The 22,101-nt window shown below is 38.2% G+C and overlaps 1 protein-coding gene across 1 annotated transcript in view; it reads left to right on the forward strand.

Annotated features, from left to right (window-relative positions):
* The window catches only part of LOC117966268 (succinyl-CoA:3-ketoacid coenzyme A transferase 1, mitochondrial-like), a 62,373-nt gene that overhangs the window by 20,664 nt on the left and 19,608 nt on the right, over positions 1–22,101 (forward strand). The window contains exons 8-13 of the mRNA XM_058990107.1: positions 7,372–7,479; positions 8,577–8,691; positions 9,586–9,680; positions 10,958–11,006; positions 11,702–11,774; positions 17,272–17,347. Of these exons, the coding sequence (XP_058846090.1) occupies positions 7,372–7,479; positions 8,577–8,691; positions 9,586–9,680; positions 10,958–11,006; positions 11,702–11,774; positions 17,272–17,347 (516 nt within the window). The remainder of the gene's footprint in view (positions 1–7,371; positions 7,480–8,576; positions 8,692–9,585; positions 9,681–10,957; positions 11,007–11,701; positions 11,775–17,271; positions 17,348–22,101) is intronic.

Raw genomic sequence — 22,101 nt, forward strand, 5'->3', positions numbered from 1 at the left:
AAAAGAATAAAGCAGTGCTTTGAGGACTTGACATAAAATTCCTGGAATAATGGGTTGGCATTTGCTGTAACATTGATTGACATTATGTGACTGGACTCTAGATTCCCTTTCCCTTAATTTCCTGATTTTAATACGATGCAAAATTTCAAAAGGAAAAAGATTAAAATATATTTATTTTAAAACAAATAATCTGGTAATACAGTACCAATACCAGTTTTATTGTGAGAACTTTGACATAACAGTTTGATTTCAGAATTTTCTGATCCATGTATTTCTCCCATTAAATGAAATCAGCAGACCCTTTAAAATGTAAAGGTGGTTTTCGCCCCCCACCACACATTTAAAGATTATAGAATGCTAATCCCTGCAATTAACATGTCCTGCTAGAGACTGGCCACCTGTGCCTTTGCACCACAAACCTTCTGGCATATTCTTTACTGGACCTTTAGATGGGTAGGTTGCTTATCATAAATCCAGTATAACTTTAAATTAGGGATTCAACTGGCATCCCAAAGGTTTGCTGTGAACCTTTATCCTGTTTTCCCTATAGAGCACACCCGAGCGAGTGCATTCCCACCTCCTGCTCTTTTAATTGGCATAATGTAGTTCTGCTGCTGTGTATACTGTAATGCATGTTCTCCCAGGAGCATGCAGTATCACTCAGTCCTTCTGTAACGAAAAGTTGGCTCTCCTCTGGCTTGCTGATTACCTGCATTGGCTGGAAACCTTGCTGTTTACTAGCGACTGTTCTCTTAAGTAAATGTTTTTCACATTTATTCAGGCAGGGCCCAGCACATCCAGACAGACTGCCCTGAGGAATTTAGAAGTCTCATTGGGGATTTGTAAAATCAATTATAAACATTTTCATTTGAATTGTAAATTAAATCTGTGAAATGCTTGCCTGCCTCTGCTCATCATAGGTATATCTGTGCTCTGTCTGTTCTATGCTTGCCTCTGCTCATCTTAGGTATATCTGTGCTGTGCTTGCCTCTGCTCATCATAGGTATATCTGTGCTCTGTCTGTTCTGCTGCAGGTTGTGCCGTTAAGCTCTAAAGTTGCACACAAAATGGCGTTGCAGTGTGATAGGAACCCTGTAGGCTCCATTAACAGCCATTAACAGCCAGCAGCAAGATTTCTATTTAGTTCATGTGTGAATGCTTATACTGTAACAAAGGGACTCGCTTCATCTAATTTAGTTACCTTCTCATTCTCTTCTCAATTATTCCCCAAATCAGATTTTTATTTTTTAGCTGTAATTATGTGGGGATTCAGTGCTTTACAATATGTCATTATACAGTACGGGGGGTGCTGCTATTGTCACATCTCACAACTTAAGGAGCTCTGAAATGTAGGTGAAACAGACTTGATTGTTCTAGTTGAATATACTTTTTTCATTTTTGTCTGGTGGTCGGCCCCGATTTGGGCTGGTGTCATTTTCCAGTAGGATTCTGGGAAGGTGAAGCAAGTGGCTCTCTGGCGTTATTTCAACACATATGGCAATAAATCATACATACCAGGCTTATCCAGTTCCATCGAAATTGACCCATATATTATCTTTCATCTCTCTATCTTTAATTGGGATGATCTTTGACATCTAGGAGGCTGTGTGGTCCAGTGGTTAAAGAAAAGGGCTTGTAACCAGGAGGTCCCCGGTTCAAATCCCCACCTCAGCCACTGACTCATTGTGTGACCCTGAGCAAGTCACTTAACCTCCTTGTGCTCCGTCTTTCGGGTGAGACGTAGTTGTAAGTGACTCTGCAGCTGATGCATAGTTCACACACCCTAGTCTCTGTAAGTCGCCTTGGATAAAGGCGTCTGCTAAATAAACAAATAATAGCTGTGGGTACTATTTGTTCCTCCATCATTTAGCATACTGCTTCACCTTGGTGGACACCATGCATTGAAGCTGTTCTGTAATTGCTCAATTCCCTAGTAGTCGCTCGAAGAAATAAAAAATCCTATTTATTTCACGTCGCTCCAGGGTTGCCCTGGTGTCGCCCCCCCACGTCTCCTGTCGTGTCGCCTGTGGTGTGAAAGATACTTAATAAAAGTATAGGTTCTATTCATTTTATCGCATCGCTGCACGTTACGCTTGTCACATCGCGCCTGCTGTGTAGCAGCCTTTAATCTATCCTGTTGTTGAATTTCTTGCCTTTGTAATGTGTATGTGTCCTCTTTTAAAACTGATTTTGCATTAAGGTGTTCTATTTATTTACTCGCAGTTACCACAATTGCAGATGGAACAGTTGCACACCCCTAGTGGCTATTGCTAAAACCAGCTCATCTTTTAGCTACAGAACACACATAATAGGATATAGAAAACTAACAAGATATAATATATCCTTTTATTTTTGACATAAATGATAAATAATAAAAAAACTAAATCAAGTACACAAACATTTTGGCTTGTGCTATCTTCAGTGTACTATAAAAATACACTGCAGTCACATATCTGATAACAGAATCTCATGAGCTCTAGGCTAGGTCTAGGCTCCTGACAAGGACTGGGTTTAAGATGTTTTGAAAGCCCTTTAGAAACGCTGACAGAAAACTGTACAGTGTAGTTTGTATTTCTAACTGTTCTCTATAATACTGTGTATACATTTTAACTAAAAGGTTGAAAATTGTATAATTCAGATTTTTTGTAATGTTTATATACCTGCCATAAAAACAGGGAGGGAGTAGGGCCACCATGGTAAGACAGGTTTGACAAAGTGCCTACAAAGTGTTTAATATGTCCCTGAGAGACACAGCATGCCCATTCCTCATTGATTACTGGATCTCATTTCTTCAGGGAAGTTGGGGGGTGGGGTGGAAAACAGAATGTTCCATGACACTCTTCATCATAGGTAAAACATATATTTGTGTTGCCTTGGATACTAGCCTCCAAAGTTTTGTCATTGAAATGTGTGTGACAGAAATGGGCTTGTAACAGAGAGATGCAGCTTCCATATATGTCTCTACTGAATACACCAAATGCCCTTTTCTCTGTACACTTGTAAATGTCACTCGACCATACAAACTATCTGTCCCATCCACATCTCAGCACTGTTGATTTATTCCATTTGTAATATAAAACATGTTTAACCTTTGTATTAAAAAAAGTACTTTTTTCATCCTTGCGGCACTTTAAATGGCCTTCAGCCAAGTCTAGATTAAACCGTGCCGTACAACAATACACTGATAATTAAAGGTCCCTTCAGTCATTATTTTTGGTTACCTGCTTTCCATTGTGTTTATTTTGGTTGCTAGGCTTCCTAAGAGAGTACAGGAAGATTGATTTGACATTTAGTTGGCAGTTTTCTTTGAGGACTGCACATTCCAGAAATTCTGAGCTGTTAAAGGACTACGGTTATCTTCGTCTGAACAAAATACATTGTATTCTTCTTCTTCTCGTGTCACAAACTAGATGTTTTTCCAGAACCGCGCACAAGAGATGGCTATATCTGTCGCTGCAGCGAGGTCCTCCTTCATTCAGGTCTGCCCAAGGAGTCGGCAAACGAGCAGGTGCTCCATGGTCTGCACTTCACCGCACTTGCATGTATTCCTGTCATTAGAGTAGCCCGGTTTGATCATGTTAGTCTTTGATCTGCCAGTTTGCGTGCGCAGGCGGTTCAGGCACCGCCACGTTGACCAGTCTGTATCGGCCCCTCTGGGAAGGTCCTACTGGAGTTTCAGATCTATTTCAGTGTGTCCAACTGTGCGTAGTCTTTAATTCCATAACCTCAATCGTATCTTGCCAGCTGTCGTATCCAAAGATGAAACACTGGTCCTGAAACTCTTTCGTGATTTAAGGCTCTTGGTTGCTCTTTTGCGACTGCCATGATCTTTTCCCCTGGCTTGCTACCTTCCTCCTGATATCAGGTGGTGCAATGCCAGCCAGTAAGTACAGACAGCTGTCGTGGAACAACAGGATGTCTAAAGCCAACACCAAAGGAAAAAGTTTAGAACAGGGTCTAGTTTCTTGGCATGGATGGATTCCACACTGGACATGCATACTCTGCTGTGGAGTAGCACAACGCAATAGCAGTAGTTCGCAAAATAGCTGGGTTGGCTCCCCACGTTGAGGTGACCAGCTTTCGGAGGATGTTGTTGCAGGTGCTGACTTTCCCTTTCGTCTTCTCTACATGTGCTCTGAAGGGAAGTGTTCAGTCCAATGCCACCCCCAAGTAGATAGGGTTCGGGTGATTAGCCAGAGGGCTTCCATCCCAGGTGATGTTTTGTTTCCTTTTGGCTTCTCGATGGTGTAGGTGAAAGGCCACCACCTGTGTCTTGGTCGGCTTGGCGCGAAGCTGGTTCTTTTTATAATAGAGGTTGATCAGCGCACATGTCAGTCTGTTCTCGACGTGGCCAAGTCCTTCTCCTGTGACGTGATGCACAGGAGAAGCCAATAAGCTTAATAAGAATAATGTTTGGCTATATATCGTTTATCACAAATCATACAATGTATTTTGATGTTGGTTCACAATAGATTTATAGATGTATTCTGGGATTTCTTAGGTAAAGTTTCCTGACAGTTTTTTTGCAAATCTGCCACCATCACAGGGTATCTCAGACACCATTTAAGGTGACTTCATACAGTATTTGCAAGGTTATATTGAGACCATGTGACCTTTGAAGCTGCATAGACAGAGTAAACGTTCAGTTATTGTCTTAATGTTTTGTTATTCTTTGATTAAGAATAACAAACAATATAGGGGCAGCAGTGTGGAGTAGCGGTTAGGGCTCTGGACTTTTGGCCGGAGGATTGTGGGTTCATTCCCAGACACTGCTGCTGTACCCTTGAGCAAGGTACTTTACCTAGATTGCTCTAGTAAAAACCCAGCTGTATAAATGGGGAATTGTATGTAAAAATAATGTGTAAAATAAATAATGCAATTGTGTGTAAAAATAATGTGTAAAAAATAATGTAATTGTATGTAAAAATAATGTGATATCTTGTAACAATTGTAAGTCGCCCTGGATAAGGGCGTCTGCTAAGAAATAAATAATAATAATAATAATAATAATAATTGTCTAACTTTGGTTCTATTGCTAGTGCTATCTGCCTCATTGCTTTGATGATACAGACCACATGCTTTGACAAAGCGTCTTTTATAGTTCTAGTTTCATATTTCAGTTTCACTTCTTGTTTACATACCATTTAATCTGATCTGGCCCCTTGGTGTGGGGTGCTTTGTTAGTGTTCACAAACACTCCAGTTTCTACCCTCCCTTTTCCTTGAGTGGTTCTGTTGCTCCAATATTGAGATACTGGTATTAATTTCTCGCTAAGCTGTCTTTGGCTGGAAGCCTCTGTTGTACTAGAAATACATTATTCATTTAGATTTGATATTATTCAGAGTATTGCATCTGTCTCTTCACGTTGCTCCTTGGCTTATTTAATAAACGTAGCCAGCCTTTCCTTAAGAAGTGTTTAATGAATACCTTTTGTTGGTGTCACATCAAGAAATAAGCTGAGGGGAAATAAACTTGTGTATTGAAGTGGCCCCAGAATTCATTTTCCAGCTGGAATGTGTTGTACAAATAAAAGCAGTCTCATAAAATAGAATGACAAGAGAAAGTACTTTATAAGCTGCCTGAAGAAGAGCTCAGTGATAAAAAAAAGACACTGGAATCAAATGTTTTGTAAAAGGGAGACCGCAGGGGAGAATCGCTGATGTTTGACAGAGGACCATTACATGCAAAGTGCATACTCCATTATTTCTGACATTCTGTTTTTTTTGTTTTGTTTTGTTTTTGCATTATATGTAATGTGGGGCTTAATGAATCCCTGCATTTTCTGTTTCATTCCCCTCCAACAGGCAGGCAATGCCCGCCATGTGAGAATGCTGGTAAACTGTGTTTAGTCTGACTTTATTGTAGGTGAAATGGCTAATCATTTTGCCTGGCACCTGTATATAAGGGAAATAAATAGCCAGACTCCTAGTCAGGGAGATGATATGCCTGTGCATGTTATCTTGAGTCGCAGCGAAAGTCGTCTGCTTGGGTATCTGTCGTAACTTCTGACCCAGCCTTAAAGGTCCCAAAATTGTGGATTTGTGTAACCTAGCAATAAAAATATACAAAAGTTCTGACCTGTCACAGACACTTAAAACAAAAAAATGTAAATTAAAACACAGTGCCACTCAGCATTTAGTTTCTTATGGTTTTAGATAGATCATTACATAGAAATTACTTCATGCCACAGAACTTTAAACAAATCTGTGATTTAGAGAGGAGGATCACACTGAGCCACCCAAAACTATTACCCCTAACTTAAGATTTCTGATATTCCTTACAAAAAAGCATTGCAGTGAAGTGTATGCAGTAAAATTGGCACCCGTGATGGGGAAAACTATTAGAAATGACTATTAAAGGGTTAGACAAAACATGGTTTTCATTGTCTTCACAGATGCCAAAACAAGAGTTTTTGATATTAAATTCAATCCAATGAAGTAAGTGTGATTTAAGTAAAGCTGGATGTGGTTTCTGTTGCCAGTGCTGCTGGGTTATCTGGCGGCACAGGTGCTGTCTGGAAACCAGTGTTGTGTGTGGCTCATTAATTTAAAGTGGTTTTGAGTTTAGTTTTTGTGCTTCTTTGACTCAAGTCTAGGCTTATGAGGATTTAGATGCAAATTGCTGTGGTCCCAGAGGCAATTTCAGTTTTATCGGCCTGATCTTTGTAATGTTTTAAAGGGTGGTCCTTTGAACTGTTTTATGAATGATTTGTAAGTCCACAACTAGAGGTCATGCTGAGTGTTTCCAATTATTTGAGAGTGTATGAATTTGTTTTGGGTGGCTCAGTGTGATCCTCCCCTCTAACTGGATCTGCCACACTCCCAGATCATTAATCTACCGCTCAGCACAGCAACACAGCATATCAACAAACAAAACCTGTGCCTCCTAACAACATCCTAGCTTCTAGTGTGTTTATCTGTTGATTCTGAAAAGGATGACATGTTTTCACTGGTAATACTGTAAAGAAAAGTTTAACATATTATTTCTCAATATTATTACTAATACTGGTATACTTTGTATTTTTTTAAAAAATTATTGGCCCATGGAAAAATGACAACTCACTAAGTTGGTCCCTACATGAAAAAAATATGAGACACTGTCCTGTGCAAATGGCATCCCTGATATACATTGTGTACTACTGGATATAGAAGCTTCGTCACATATTGGACAAGACAGCAGATCTGAGAGACTGTAATAGTGGGAGCTCAACTGTCAGTTTCCAAGATACAGATTACTGTTTGAAGAATAACGTTCACAGAAGTTATTACTCTTTAGCCATTGTGTAGACTTGTGATGAATCAATGCTAAATTGTAGAATTACGTGGGAATATTTTGTGTTTTTGTCAATACCTGCTTCTTGTGTGCTTTCAGGTTGAAGAAATTGTTGATGTAGGTACATTCGCAGCAGAGGACATTCACATCCCCAGCATTTATATTCATAGGATTGTAAAGGGAGGCAGCTTTGAAAAGAGAATAGAAGTAAGTATTATTCTTGTGTTGTCTGTAGCTGGGCAGAGCATTCACATGTGTATTAAGTAAGTGAAATAAAGAGAGTGCTACCATATATTGCCGCTATCAGTTGACACAGTTCACAATATAAAACTTACCTATTAGTTTAAGTTGTGTTACCTTTTTAAAATCCATATACAGCTATGGCCAAACTTTTGCTTAATTGTAGGACTGAGACATAATTAAATTGTTTATATATATTTATGTATATATATATGTTCATATTTCATATATATATATATGAAATATGAACATACTTTAGATATTTTATTAGTGGTAGTGGTACAATATTTTATGTTAAATTTTGAAATGTCTGATTTTTCATTAAGTAGATGGAAAACTACAAAACGGTATGTAATTCAATATGTTAACGCAACATTATCGGTTTCATTCTACTTTATAAAGCAAAATGAGTTAATTCTAAAACATTTGGCCATGGCTGTACTTGTGTTTTATTTAAATTTCTATTGTTGTTTTTGCTTAGATCATTATTTACTACTTTACTACTGCTCTTTTTCAGACATGAAATGACTTGTAAAAGCTGCATTTCTGAAGTCAGGTGGTTTTAGAGATGACCCCCAGAGCAGTGAAGTTGTAAATTCTGTCCCCTTTGCCACTATGGCAATGGAGGATTAATAAACAGGAGATCTCAATACAAAACATTTTACATTACCCCCAAATGAAATGATTATTACTTTAGTCAACAGAAATCTGTGTTCTTCATTATTCAGTTTGATGAGGCTGCCACTGTATGTGCTTTTCAAGCCCACTGGATAATGACTGAAAACCATTTTCTGTTTTATTCCAATTTGAAATATATCCAGTGTATTTATTTATTTATTCATTTATTTTTTGCCTTCTGGTGGCTGAAGTTCGTCAGAGTTAAAAATGAAGAGATTATTGAGGCCGCTTTTTCTCATGACAAAAGGAGATTTGCAGATTGTTTATGTTGGTATATCTATAAGACACAACATGTCGTTGTCAAACAATCCCAAGGATGTCTTTATCCAGTGCAATTATTTTACAGCAACAATGGCGAATTGTGATTTACCTTCTCTTCCATGCAGAAGCGCACCGTTAAAAAGCCAGAAGCAGCGACGCAAAAACCCAAAAAGGAGTCTGATCTTGTGAGGGAGAGGATCATCCGCAGGGCAGCGCTGGAGTTTGAGAATGGCATGTATGGTATCCTTTCAGAGATGATAGAAATAAACCATTATGGACTTACTGGGTGCGCTGCTTTACTGAAACCAGAACTGTCCCAGAAATGCATAGGGGATGCAACGTCTCATTTTAAATCGATGTCCTGGTAAAATCACGAGTGGTTTTAAACACTTTGTATAGTATTTTCTTTTTAATGGGAATTTATCAATTGTACCTTCTCATCTCTAGATAATACAGCATGTGGCGCACTGGTGACCAGTCTGCCAGAGTGAACAAGTGCTCTGTAAGGATTGTGTCATCCCCTCATGCACACTTCACATACCCCCTCAGGTGGCAGGGTCTCCATTCAGTACAAAGTGACAGAAATGCTTTAGACAGGGACAAAGGACTGTTGCCAAGTATGCGGCTGACCTAAGTTACCTACGTGCTATCTGTCGCTTCCAGGAAATAAAGTAATACTTGATGATACTTGGGACTTAAGATGACAATTTAACGTACAGTCAAGAGTATGTTAATTCATAGTAATTGGTAACAATCAATAGTAAAGTAATAAGCTAGGAAACCTACCCAGTCATGAACAGAAGTCTCTAGATAAATGACTCTGAATTTAAGCCTGTCATCTTCTACATGACGTGTTTGATATCCCTGGCTGGGATGAATATTCCCACGAGTACGGAGGGGCCTCAGATACAGCAAATACAACACATGGCTCACTGCCCCAACATTTAATGCCATTTTTTTTAATGGAGTGTCGTTGTTGTTTAACTGTAACTGTGTTCAAATAAAATAGTATGTGTGTACTTCATTAGAATGCACTGTAGCTTTCTGTAAAGATTGTAAAGATCGAATGTATAGGCGTTACTGTGTGTTTTGTGTTACCCCTTTCACAGTATTTCCTTGACTGCCCTCTTTCAGCTAACCTGGGCATTGGCATCCCGATGTTGGCCAGCAATTTCATCAAACACAATATAACAGTCCATCTGCAGAGCGAGAACGGCATTCTGGGATTGGTAATGTCTGGGGCAAATGGGTGGGAGGCTGCTGGTGAACAGTTAAAACAGCCACCCTGTTAGTATATACTTAGCTGCAAATACTGTGTTTATGGAGCTTTGGAGTGCCAGTAAGCTGCATTTACTGATGTGCAATTGCTGTGTCTTTTGGGGTAAATCTTCACATGTCCAGGTAGCAAGTGCATTCTAGAATTAATCCGCTTTCATGAGGAAAAAGTGCAAAACATCCTAAATGCTCTGGTCTTATCTCACTGATGCATGCCCACTACCAACTATGTGGTGTATAGATATGATAGCTATAACATTCTGAGCAGTATGACGTTAATTGAAAGTAAGAAGCAGGGTGACCTGTGCGTCAATAAATTAATTAGAGTCCTTCAAACTCGGACTGAGCTAATGAGTTATTATCATGTTTAAATGGTCTCTACCTAGTTCCTAGACAACAGGAGTCCACATTGAATCCGTCACGATCGCCGCTAATTGGCACCTGTATCAGCATTTGCTTGGCTAAATATAGAAAAGGCAAATTTCTCATATGCAGGGCTATATTAAATTTATCATTGAATTTATTAAGTTTCTTTTTAGTATTTCTAAATCTACCGTCTTTGAATAAATAAAAGCCTTGTTTCACAGATTACCACTGATTTTGCTTTAATGAATGCTTTTTGCTTCTGTTTTTATGAATAAAACGAAGCTTGGTATCCATGAAACTGTTATTGTAGAGAGCGTTTTTAAAGAAGCCAACAACAGTATAGAATAGTTCCTTGAATATCAAACTATATTTTAGTAACAAAACCTGCCTTTGTTTTAACATTCTTTAAATAACTCCGGAGTTAACGCTTTGTAAATTAGGCCCATTTGAAAGTGACCATCTCACTTTAATCTTCAGCCTATTAACACTCTGCCATGGCTCATACACGGTATGCAGTGTCAAATATACAGTACCCTAAAATCCAAAAACTGTTTCCAATATTTATTGGAGGGAAGTGATATAAATACACTATACAGGATGCAAAAAAACAACAACTTTATATACAATAGAGAGACACACTCACCTGCTCAGCAGATACATTTTAATGGTCTCCTAAATCATTCTGATTGCATGTCATTTCAACACGAATGTTTGCAGAACAGTTCATTGATACAGTGGAAAGCAAACAAGCAGACACAAGTACTGCATATGTGATGATTTGTCTGCAGCCACATTGTTTTGTTCATTGAATTGTATGTAAGCAGTTTCTACGAGTTGGTCCATCATAATCTTTTGTTCTCGACAGGGTCCTTACCCAAATGAATCTGAAGTAGATGCTGATCTGATCAATGCTGGTAAGTTATTTGCAGGTTTTGGTGGAAATAAACCATAAATAACAACAGAAATGACTTCAGCTCCTTTAGAAATACTGTATTTCAAAAGAAATAAAATAATAAGAAAGAAAAAACATGTGAAGGATGTGTTTTTTTAATAAGTTATGTATTAAAACAGCCGTGAACAAAAGTTAAATTGTATTGAATGAATTGCTAAATATTTACTAACTATGTGAGAGATGTATTCCTATCCTGAAATATCTATGAGAAATGATAACAAAATTGCTCTAGACACAATGTGCACGGACAGCGTCTCACAGATTGTGTTTGTGCACTGCCGCTTTAAATATAGTGATGCATACAATTAAAATTGAATCCCAGCCAGACTAGATTAGACTAGCCTCTGAAGTGTGACTATTGTTTAATATTAGTGGGATCTTAAAGAAGCAGCTCTGTCCCTAATGCCCTATTGTAAAGGAGACAGCTGCCAATAGCAGCTTGATGGAAATTGCTACCAAGTCTCTATCTCTTGAAGCACTAGATAAGACAGGATTTGCTTCACCTCTGAACAGTCAGGAGGTCAGCTTGCCTCACAGCTCCCATATTAGACCTCTGTCTATACCGAGTCAAGGTATCCTTCCTGAACCATCTGGTTCACTCTGTGGTATAAGATTTATTCAGAACGTGTTATGCAGTTATTGTATTTCTCCCTATAGGTAAGGAGACGGTCACAGTGCTTCCAGGTGCTTCCTACTTCTCCAGCGATGAGTCATTTGCCATGATTCGAGGGTAAGTAATAATTGTAGTATCAAAGGAACTCACTCGATCGCTCAGGGGAGATACACACTGGGTGTCTATGTGTTCTGCATTTGAGATTACGGAAATGACTTGGTGGAATTATTTCCTCTGTACATCAGATGTGGATTTCACTGTTCTCTTTTAAGAGAATCATAAAAGACCTTCTTCAATAAAACTCACTTCTCTCTGAATAGGTCCAAAAATGTTTCAGTCACTGCGGGTCTGTTTTTATAAAGCTCTGCGTCATTTAGTCTGTTTTTATTAATTAAATAAAGTGTATTAGGACCCCAGCTGAAGTCCTAAAGCAAAGTAAGTGTAAAGCACAGATGTTGAACAAGAAGTGATTCCATTGCCTGGTGGCAAATTGAGCAACATTGAAAAGGAAGTGCTAATTAATGCTAAAAAGAAGTATGGGAATGTTTTTAAAAGCCTTTGTCATTACCCCTTTAACAAACTGAAGTATTCAGACGTCAGCTGTGTGTAAGTGTCAGCTCAGTAATGCACATTGCTGTGGAATTGCCTGTCACTCTTGAAAATGAGGTGTCATCGCACAAGATGTTCTAATGTCCAGACTTCTATTTAAATAACAAAATAAACAGATTCACTCATTACTTTGGCGTTCACTGCATGTTATCAGGTTTGGCCCAGAAATGTTTTTTGCATTTAATTTTACTGGTCTGTGCAGAGAAAAAAGGTTGAAAATAGTGGAAATCATATGGTTTGTAAACATTTCAGATTTATTTTTTACATTTATCATTTACAATTTATCACCATCAATATTCTTTATTCTGCATCCATTTTACTGTACCTGTGGTTGTGTTTGATGTTCTAAAAACAATTCTAAAAAACAGTTGTTCTTTAGCAGTAGTATTGCATTTTATTCCCATATAGATGTCCCTGTCTGACTTTCACCTAAATTCAGTGGTGCTGTGGAATCCTGACAGTCTTTGATTTGCTCATTCCTAAAGTCTAGTGAGACTGTGACCTTTCAATTCTAAACTTATATCAAGCACATGGAACCAACAGAGCTGAACCATCACATGCCTCTGTGTATGTCAGTGAATTAAGCTGAAAGTCAGCTAAACAGAACAAAGTACTGGGACGAAGGAAACACTTGTTATAGTAAATATGAATTCTTTTAAATGGTGATACATGGTAGTACATTAGGTTAAAGAAATCTCTGTTTGCAAGCCATGCTTTTAGATTTTTGCACTTTCTTGGTTATTTCCTCTATATAGTATTGTAGCTATATAGTAACATGTGTTTCTTTCAAAACTCTGTAGCTGACGCAAAGTGCAAAACTGGTAAGATTTATAGAATGCGTTTATAGCTACATTTCTGCAGCCATGTGTGTTATGCAATAGGTGTGTGTTATGCAAAGGATATATTATATATAGTGCTTCTGATTCGGTTTTAACTGATAAAACCCAATAAAACACCCCCGATACAAAAAATAAATTTAATCGGTGGACAGCCAATAAACACCGGAAAACACCGGAAAAACTGTGGAAATGGTTAATCTAGTCACGTTGACTTTACCCTTTTCACATTAAAAAAAATAAAACCTACTACAAAAATAATAATAAATACATTTCCCTGTGCTGCTGGGCAATGTCCCACCTTCCTGACTTGTATCTATCATTGATTAGTTCTGAATACTTTGAACCCGCCCCAACTACCGAGTGACAGCACATTCCTACATTTCTATTGGAGACTTCGCGTGCGAGATTTAAAACAAGATTACAATGAGGATGGAGGCTTGTTAGCAGGATTTAAAGCTGTATTACAGTTAAGATAGGAGGATTTAAAATAGAATTGTGGTGAAATGTACAAAAATGCCTACACACAAAAACCCCAGAAGAATGTGCCCGTGACCAGAGGGATTTCATTGTGGAAGACAGCAAAGGAAAGAAGGTACAACTTAAGTCTGCAAGTACTGTCGAGTTACTATACATATTTTGACAGACACACACAAAAAAAAAAAACGCTCAAGCGTTTTGGAAAGTAACCGAAAACACTAATTTCATACAGTATATCAAAAACGAAAGCCCCGAAAAAAAAAAAAAATTACATAAAACTTGAAAATAGCTCAAAGTAAGCACAGAAAAATACAATTAATAAAACCCGAAAAACAGAAGCCCTAATTATATATTTTAATGTCACCTATTACCCCAGTAATGAAACCACATTAGTGAGTCAGTGTTCAACTGTGTACTTTTAAACATTGTACAAAAGGGTAGCTTTGAAATATCTTCAGTAATCTACACATGGTAATAAAAAAATGTATTCATTATTACACTGAGCCATGTAAGTCCTCAACATCCATCTATTGTGTGTTAATGCCGGTTAACCCCAGACGAGTGCTTGTTTGATGTTGTGGGAGTTAGATGCTGCATAGTCCCTAATTAATCCGTTGAAATAGAATTGATTTAACATGGAGAGGAATGAAAATACCATTAGTCTTAATAATACCTTGATTTTATTTCCTGTTAAGGCAATAATGAGCACTCAGTCTCGGTTAATGGCCTTGGTAGCCTTGTAAAACTCTCAAGGCGAGGTGAACAGTCAGATTTCTGCAGTTTTCTGCATTATTATTGGTAGGTGTGAATCCTCACTTTACAACAGTAGTGAAACCCTGCCTTTTTCCTAGTAAGATAGACCAACGTTGAATCACATTAGTGTTGTCAATATGGACCCTGTCAAAGACCATAGACCCTGTCAGCATACTCTGTAACTTAAACAGGCAGAGGGGTCGAGGTGGAGTGATGCTTTCAGGTTTTGCAATGCAGCCAATGACTGGATTAAGGATGCCTAGTAATGGTAGCACTTATATGACTGGTTGATGCTTGAAATCCTATTTACAGAGAGTGGGTCTGTTTGGATTGTCATAACCTTTACAAGTACTCTATGACATCATTTTCAGAATTAACAACTTAGTCATTAAAAACATCTATAAATCATTAAAAACATCTATAACTCATTAAAAACATCATCAAAAAATTAATATTCTTTTACAAAAACAACCTTCATTGTGGTGATGGGTTGGTTTACAATTTAAAAGACCACAGATTGCTTCTAATACCTAAACCTTCGGAACTATTGATAGCAGTGGACCCAAATAGTCAACCCTTTGGTTGCTGACCACGTTCTGTAGTATCGGGTCGTATGTCAACTAAAAAGCATGTCTTTACAAGCTGTATTCTCATAAAGGAAAATGACTTTTCTTGGTAACAATGCAACTAATGATTTTAAGCAAGCCTCTCTGTTACTTGTTTGGGTTGGTGTACAGCTTTACGTGCAGAGCTGAAAGGCTGTTCATCTAATATGCAGGTGACATTATCTGACCTTCCCAGTAGAGATCAATAGTACTTTAGTGTGGCAAAGGAAGGTGAGGATACATTCTCAGAGAAGGATTCTTTTATTAAGCCTTTTATTTAGGACTGAAAACTGTTTCTGGTCTTCTGGAAGATTTGAGCAGCCCGATAGTTGGACAGAAGGACAAAGAGACTCACCCATTTTTCTGATATTATCAATAACTCGTCCCAAAGAATGCCCTAAACACATTTCATCACAATTTCATAAGCAGTTTACTACGTACATAACAAATATGTATAATTGTGACAGTCTGTCGTCATACAACCCCATATTGTGATGCACTTGAGGTGCTAGAAACAGAATGTTTCATGACAATTGGGTAATCAGTTCTGTAGATATATGTTAAAGATATATGTTAGTGTGAGAGACAGGCAGACTGAATTCATCCATCTTCCATATACTCAGTGATGATATACTAAAGTAGGCTCTTTAGCAATTTCATCCCATAAGACATAGTAATGCATGGTTCTTTTGATAAATGTAAACTATGTTTTTCTGGGAGGAAATAATTAGGTAAAAACTTTGTTATGAAACAGATGTACTCTTATAATGAGAATTGTTAGATTGCAAACATATTTTATTATAAACACTTTAAATAGTATTCATTGCAACAAAGGTTTAGGTGCTGTAAACATACATACAACTTAAATAATAATAAAAAAAGATTCCAACAAGTGATCAAATAAAGAAAACAAAAAAAGAATCTTTCAACCTTAACAGAAGAAATACTTTTTTGGAAAAGGAAATTCGACTTTGGTGACCCTGTTGTACTGTTCAACTCCGCTCCCCCAGGGCTAGGTCTTGAAAGATCCTTGGCAGCAGCAGTAATGCCCTTGCTAGGACCTGCTTCACTCTGTACCAAGAATGTCTCTTAGAAAATCCAGATAGAAATGGAATGTTCTGGCACATCTGTCTCTCAGTCTCTTAGCAGGGATGTCTCTGTCTGTCATCTTTAGTGTGTCTTGTTCGTCTATGTGTGTGAGTCTGAAGAAATGTTTTATCAGGTCCGGTAGGAGTGGGGATACTAAATCCATTACTTTGTTAAGCCCTTTATCTAGGACTGAAAGCAGTTTCCTGCCTGGTCCTCTGGAAGATGTGAAGAGTTGTTTATTTGTTTGGTTTGATTCGCTGGCAGCAGGGCTGGCAGATGAGAATACATTTCACATCAAGAGCCTGCAGCCTCTGCAAGTGGAACAGCCAGAATGAAACCTGCCTCTCAGGAGACCTGCCCGAGCATATATACAAAAATTAATTCAAACTATTCAAGCAGAGATTCTCAAACTTTTTTGTTTGGGGTACCAGTTTTTCTAAACTATTTTAAAACTAATTAAAAACAAGAAAGAAAAACGAATGTAAATGTTTAATGTACTGTATACTGTCTGAGTATCACAAGGCCTATCTGACTTTTTAAATGTATGTTTTTACAAAATAGTGGTTTCCAGTAGAATCCCAGTTTGGAAACCACTGGCCAAGAGCATGATTCATTTGATGGACGGTATTATTATTCCCCAATCAGGTTCTGTGGAGCAGCAGTCTAGCTTTGTGTGTGACCACATGTAGCCAAACATAAGAGATACACGCATGCTGTACATATGGCACTACACATTAAATCAGAAAATGAAAAAAAAAAAAAAAACCTTCTGGCAAAGCACAAGTGAATTCCATTCCAAAACTTATTTCAGCTTTGACAACACTTCCCTTTGTGTCAAACTGCAGTTCTAACTTGAAACTGCCCGTCATAGTTTAAGAAACTTTTTGTATTATTTTTTTATTATTATTATTAATAAAAAGCCCTTGTTTCTCACCTTCCCTTTGTCACTTGGGTCAGTGTATTTGTGGCTTGTGGTCTCCACACAGACAGGAGCAGTGGGGATGGTGTGGCTACCTCTGGACATCATTGATATGTGTGTGTTTTTTATTGTTTACAACCAAATAGGATTTACCTTTTCCCTAAAATGTCTATTAACGCTGGGTTATGCTATTCATCTATCCAGAGGGATACATGAACCCTAGCCCAGTCCACCTCTAGGATCCCAGTCTAAAATCACTGACCAGATCAAATCAATGTATTCAAAGTAAATTCATTTCTGAATGTTTTTATTTCCAACAACAGGGGCCACATCAACTTGACGATGCTGGGAGCGATGCAAGTTTCCAAGAATGGAGATTTGGCTAACTGGATGATTCCTGTAAGTTTACTACACTTTAATCAGATCTGTTACTGCAATGTTATTAGTTAGCTGTATTCTGAATTCCTTGTATTGCAATACAGTAATCTGATACAGTAAGCTGTTTTGTTCCAAAGCGAATAGTCATACAAAAGCCTTCTTGTAATTTCAAGGTAACACTGACATCCTGCATGTGTCTAGTTTTCTGATGAAGGATCCCTGCACAGCTGCTAAAGTAGGTGTTGCATACTTATTAATGCCAGAAGCAGACAGCGTCTTCAAAGGAGCAGGGATCGTTTTATTGACTGGCAGGATGTGTGTGGCACAGATTGATTTCTTTACCAGTGTCTTTGTATTGCTTCCCAATAGGGAGTTTGTGATGGTTGTCAGTTTTCAAACTTTTAGTTTTTTTGTAATCAGGCTATCAGGTATTAGTTGGTAAAAAGGCTTTAAAATCATTCATGTGGCAAAATGTCCATGAGTTGTGTTTATGTTATGTCTTGAAGTAAGTGACAAGATCTTTTTTTTTTTTTCATTGTGACATTCTATTGCTAAGCATGCTGCGTTTCATCTAAAACTAACACTGATACAAAACAGTGATATTCACAAAAAACATTAAGGTGCAAGTAAACTTTGATCTAAATTGTTACTTTCATAATGATATTTTAGTAGAGGAATTTCAAAGATGTTCCAAAAGCCCGGGTCTGAAGAATGCACTTCTGTACACACAGCTCACCTGTTCGCGGGGATGAGTTCCGTCATACCTACTCACATGGCCTTGTAAAAGTAATCGATTTTACCGCAAAGTACCTTCAAATGAGTTTGGGAAGCTTCAGTAATGTTACTGATATCTCATTTAAAGAAAATGGAAACATTTGTGCCATAAGCAAAATATGTCATGAAAAACTGTGACATACGGCATTAAAATAAAATATATAACTAGATAAACCAACCAACATATTTAGTTTTAAATGTATTTAAAAGGTATTAAAGCCAAAAATCGTCTTGGACAACTGGAAGCTGCTACAGACTAGAAAATGCTGGCAGATGTTGGACAGTGGCTTATTTTCCCACCTGAGACTGCCACCACTAACCTTTGACCTGATATTGCCTTGTGGTCTGGATCAGCACGCCTTGTTCACCTGGTAGAGTTAATATTGCCATGGGAGGATCCTGTGGATGAGGCGTATGTAAGGAAGAAACTTCAGTACGCTCAACTAGCTGCTGAAGCGGAACAGCGAGGACGGAGAGTCCAGGCAGTGTCCAGCCCGCGTTGAACCGCGACCGCCTATTGACAGTGTCCCACCTCTGTCTAACGGCACTTCTCTTGCTGGAAACAGCCAGACAGTCTATGCCTAGAAGTAGCGCTGGGTAGTGTCACGAGAAGGGAGGTCATCACCACGGACGCATCCAGCCTGGGCTGGGGCACTGTGTGGAATGGCCGGGGTGTGCAAGGTGTGTGGAACCTTCCATGGAGGGGTTTTCACATCAATGTTGTAGAGCTGCATGCAGATTATCTGGCCTTTCAAAATTTTTTACACAAGGTTCAAGGGAGACATGTGCTTATACGCACAGACAACACAACAGTGGTGGCCTACATCAACCACTAGTGTGGCCTGCGATCGCCCAGTCTTCATTGTGCAGCCCGCAAGCTTTTGCTGTGGGCTCACGAGAACCTCCTCTCACTGATGGCAGTTCATCTGCCCGGGATGACGAACTGGTCGAAAGACCTCCTCTCAAAGGGAGTCCCCAGCAACTCAGTGGAGGCTTCATGTTGATGTTAATTGGATTAACATTAAAAAAATAAATGGTTTACGCAACCAAGATGGTACTGCAAAATGCTAAAAAAAATCCAGCTCTGGTTTAAAATAACGTAACTTTCCAGATTGTCCTTTTTTTTTTTTTTTTTTTTTTTTAAACCTCAAATCTCTGACCAGTTATTTGAATTCCACTGAAAATATTGCTTAGCCAGATCAACATGGGTGTAAAAATAAGGTTTACAGTGCTAGTAAGTTGTTTCTTACAGTACTAGACAAGAAGGGGTGCTGTAAATGAAGTAATAAACAGGACTGCTTGATATCTGGAGGGAAGCAAACAAATGCAAAATCTCTGTAGGTGTATGTAACACATTGGAACCCTTGTGGTCTCTGTAAACTCTTCCTGGTAAAGCACAATCATGTTCCTCCAAGCAGCCATTCTGAGTGAAATCGAATCCAGCTGTCAGCACTGGCAGTGTAATTACAATCATTCTGTAATTGCCTCATTTGAGGCTCAGCAGCCCATAGACATGATGACATTTTCTAAACCATTCTTCAAGGCCTTTCTATCCCCTCTCCATTGTAAAATGTTCTGTAATTCAAGCAACACATGTCACACACATGTCCTTCTTTTTGTCTTAGCTTTAAGAGAGCCTTTGCTGTGTTTCCATTCTGTGCTGGATTCAAGTAATGTTCTAGGGCACTATTTAATCAAGCTTAGACTAGCAGCATCGTATATATGTATTTTGAGCTTATCAAAGTATTCGTCTCAGTTTTGTGATCACAGGTTTTATCTGTGGATATTGTTTGTAATCAAATCTAAATCAACTGCTGCCTAAAGTAAGAAGTGTAGCCATAAATCAAATGCGTCATAGTTAAAAGAATGATATTTTAATAGCACATATTTGTAGTCTATAATACTTCTAGTTAATCACTTTTTATTTAAAAGAAAATACCAGAGGTAGTAACCTGTCAAAATTGTCAAACTGTATTATTATTAATTTCTACATCATATTCCTCTAATGTATATATGCAGTAATATGTTAAAATTTCTCCATTTAAAAATATTGTATTCAAAAGGCACGGCGAGCTACATGAAAGAAGACAGTAATTCAGCTTCAAAGCGTTTATGAGTTAAAAGGTAACGGTGAAAAAGGACTGAATACATGCATAGAAGAAGCCCAGTGATGAGACTGAGAGAATAGGGGTGGATTGGAAACAGAGGACAACTGAGAGTTCAAATGCAGTATTTTACAGGCAGTATTTCACAATATAGTATTGTACAAACTGCATCTGTCAACATATTTATTGTAATGCATTTCACAGCATGTTGTGTTTGTAAAAGGAGACCGCTACGAGTAATTGAATGTAGGCCTCCGCTTCATAACTATTTCATAAGGTCTCCTTTTCAATAAAAGTGAGGTTAACCAATTCCTATATACAGTACAGGAAATCAAGGGTAACACACCCTACTGAGTTTGATATGGACAGGTACAGTAGTGTCCTCAGAATGACTGCATAGCGAGGCACATGCATTTCTATTCATACAACAAAGGTAGTAACTGATGTTGAAACTGGAATTACCATGAGAGATTTTCTTGAACATATAATAGCAATACATATTTTAAGGGGCTTCAGATACTGTGTATTGATACTAGCAGTGAAGCAGCTGTGGACGTATGAACTGTGAGCTGTTTTAAAAGTCATTGTTTTACAGTACACAGTGTCAGACATCGTGGGGTTTATTGATGTGAGATCATTGTGAATGTTGTAGGTATATTTTTACCAATGTTGTTAATGGTCTCAGGATGCATTTTTATCAGTTTGGAGAGTTACAGTATTAGACTGTGCAGCTGGAAGCAAGTACAGTAGAATAGAGTGTTGAAGTTAAATACATCCTGATGGTAAAATAGCTGACTGTTACTTGAAAGTGAAGCAAAAGACAAAAAAGATAGAAAATTGCTTGGAGGGTCTTTGTAACCCTTAAGTTTAAGGATATTTAGGACATGTTTACATATATTTTTACTAGGAGTGCAACAAATATAGTCGATGCATCGATTATTGATCATCTGACCTTAAATTTTACTGAGCTTCGATTTCATTTTGGTGAATCGATGCATTGAATTAGTACCCAGTTTAAAGTCTCCTGTTGCCGGTTTGCATTAAAGCCTTGGCTGCGTCCCAAACCATTCCCTTGCACCCTACACCCTTCGACAAGTGTACACTTCGCGTGATGGTTTACTGATGTCACAGAGTGTGCACTTGGGTGAGTGAGGGAGTAGGGTGTAGGGTGGAGCTATAAGCATTAAATGGGATGCACTTCAGCATCATCATTCAGCGCCTTTACCTTTGACTGAGCAAGAAGCTACACAATCTTTTGCCGTCAGATTATAGTTTGGAAGAATGGCTGTAGCATTTGCACTATTCCTGTTCCAAAGAACTGTGGCAAGGATTTCAGCAAGTAGGAGACGTCTTCGCCGCGCTATTGCCCTACTGAGCGAACAAGAGGTATTTAGAACATTTTACATGTATATGGTTATTTTTAAACTTTGAGATAATATGAAAAACTTTGCTATTGGTTAATAAAATACAAACTTTGCCACATCTTACGAACATGTACGGAATAAAGTAGACTAATATTTACATTTCTTTTGTTTGTTTTAAATAAGATTTTAAATAATAAGATATCTATTTTACTTTAAATCCAATAGGTAATATATTTTGCTTTATGTTCATTATCACTACGAAATGGCTAAAGGTTCTACACTAATTTATTAATCACTGCAAACACATATAATGGAAACAGTAAAGTGTGCAGGTCACATAAAAGTTTCAAATGTCACTCCCAGCCCAGCTTTGCTGCATTTCTTTTCCCCATGAAGAGGACATCGTTTGCCGCACGCAGCTGGATCAGTTATAGGGTATCTAGGCAGCAGTGTGGAGTAGTGGTTAGGGCTCTGGACTCTTGACTAGAGGGTCATGGGTTCAAATCCCGGTGGGGACACTGCTGCTGTACCC

This window comes from Acipenser ruthenus, chromosome 2 (genome assembly GCF_902713425.1).
Source record: "Acipenser ruthenus chromosome 2, fAciRut3.2 maternal haplotype, whole genome shotgun sequence".
Lineage (NCBI taxonomy): Eukaryota > Metazoa > Chordata > Actinopteri > Acipenseriformes > Acipenseridae > Acipenser > Acipenser ruthenus.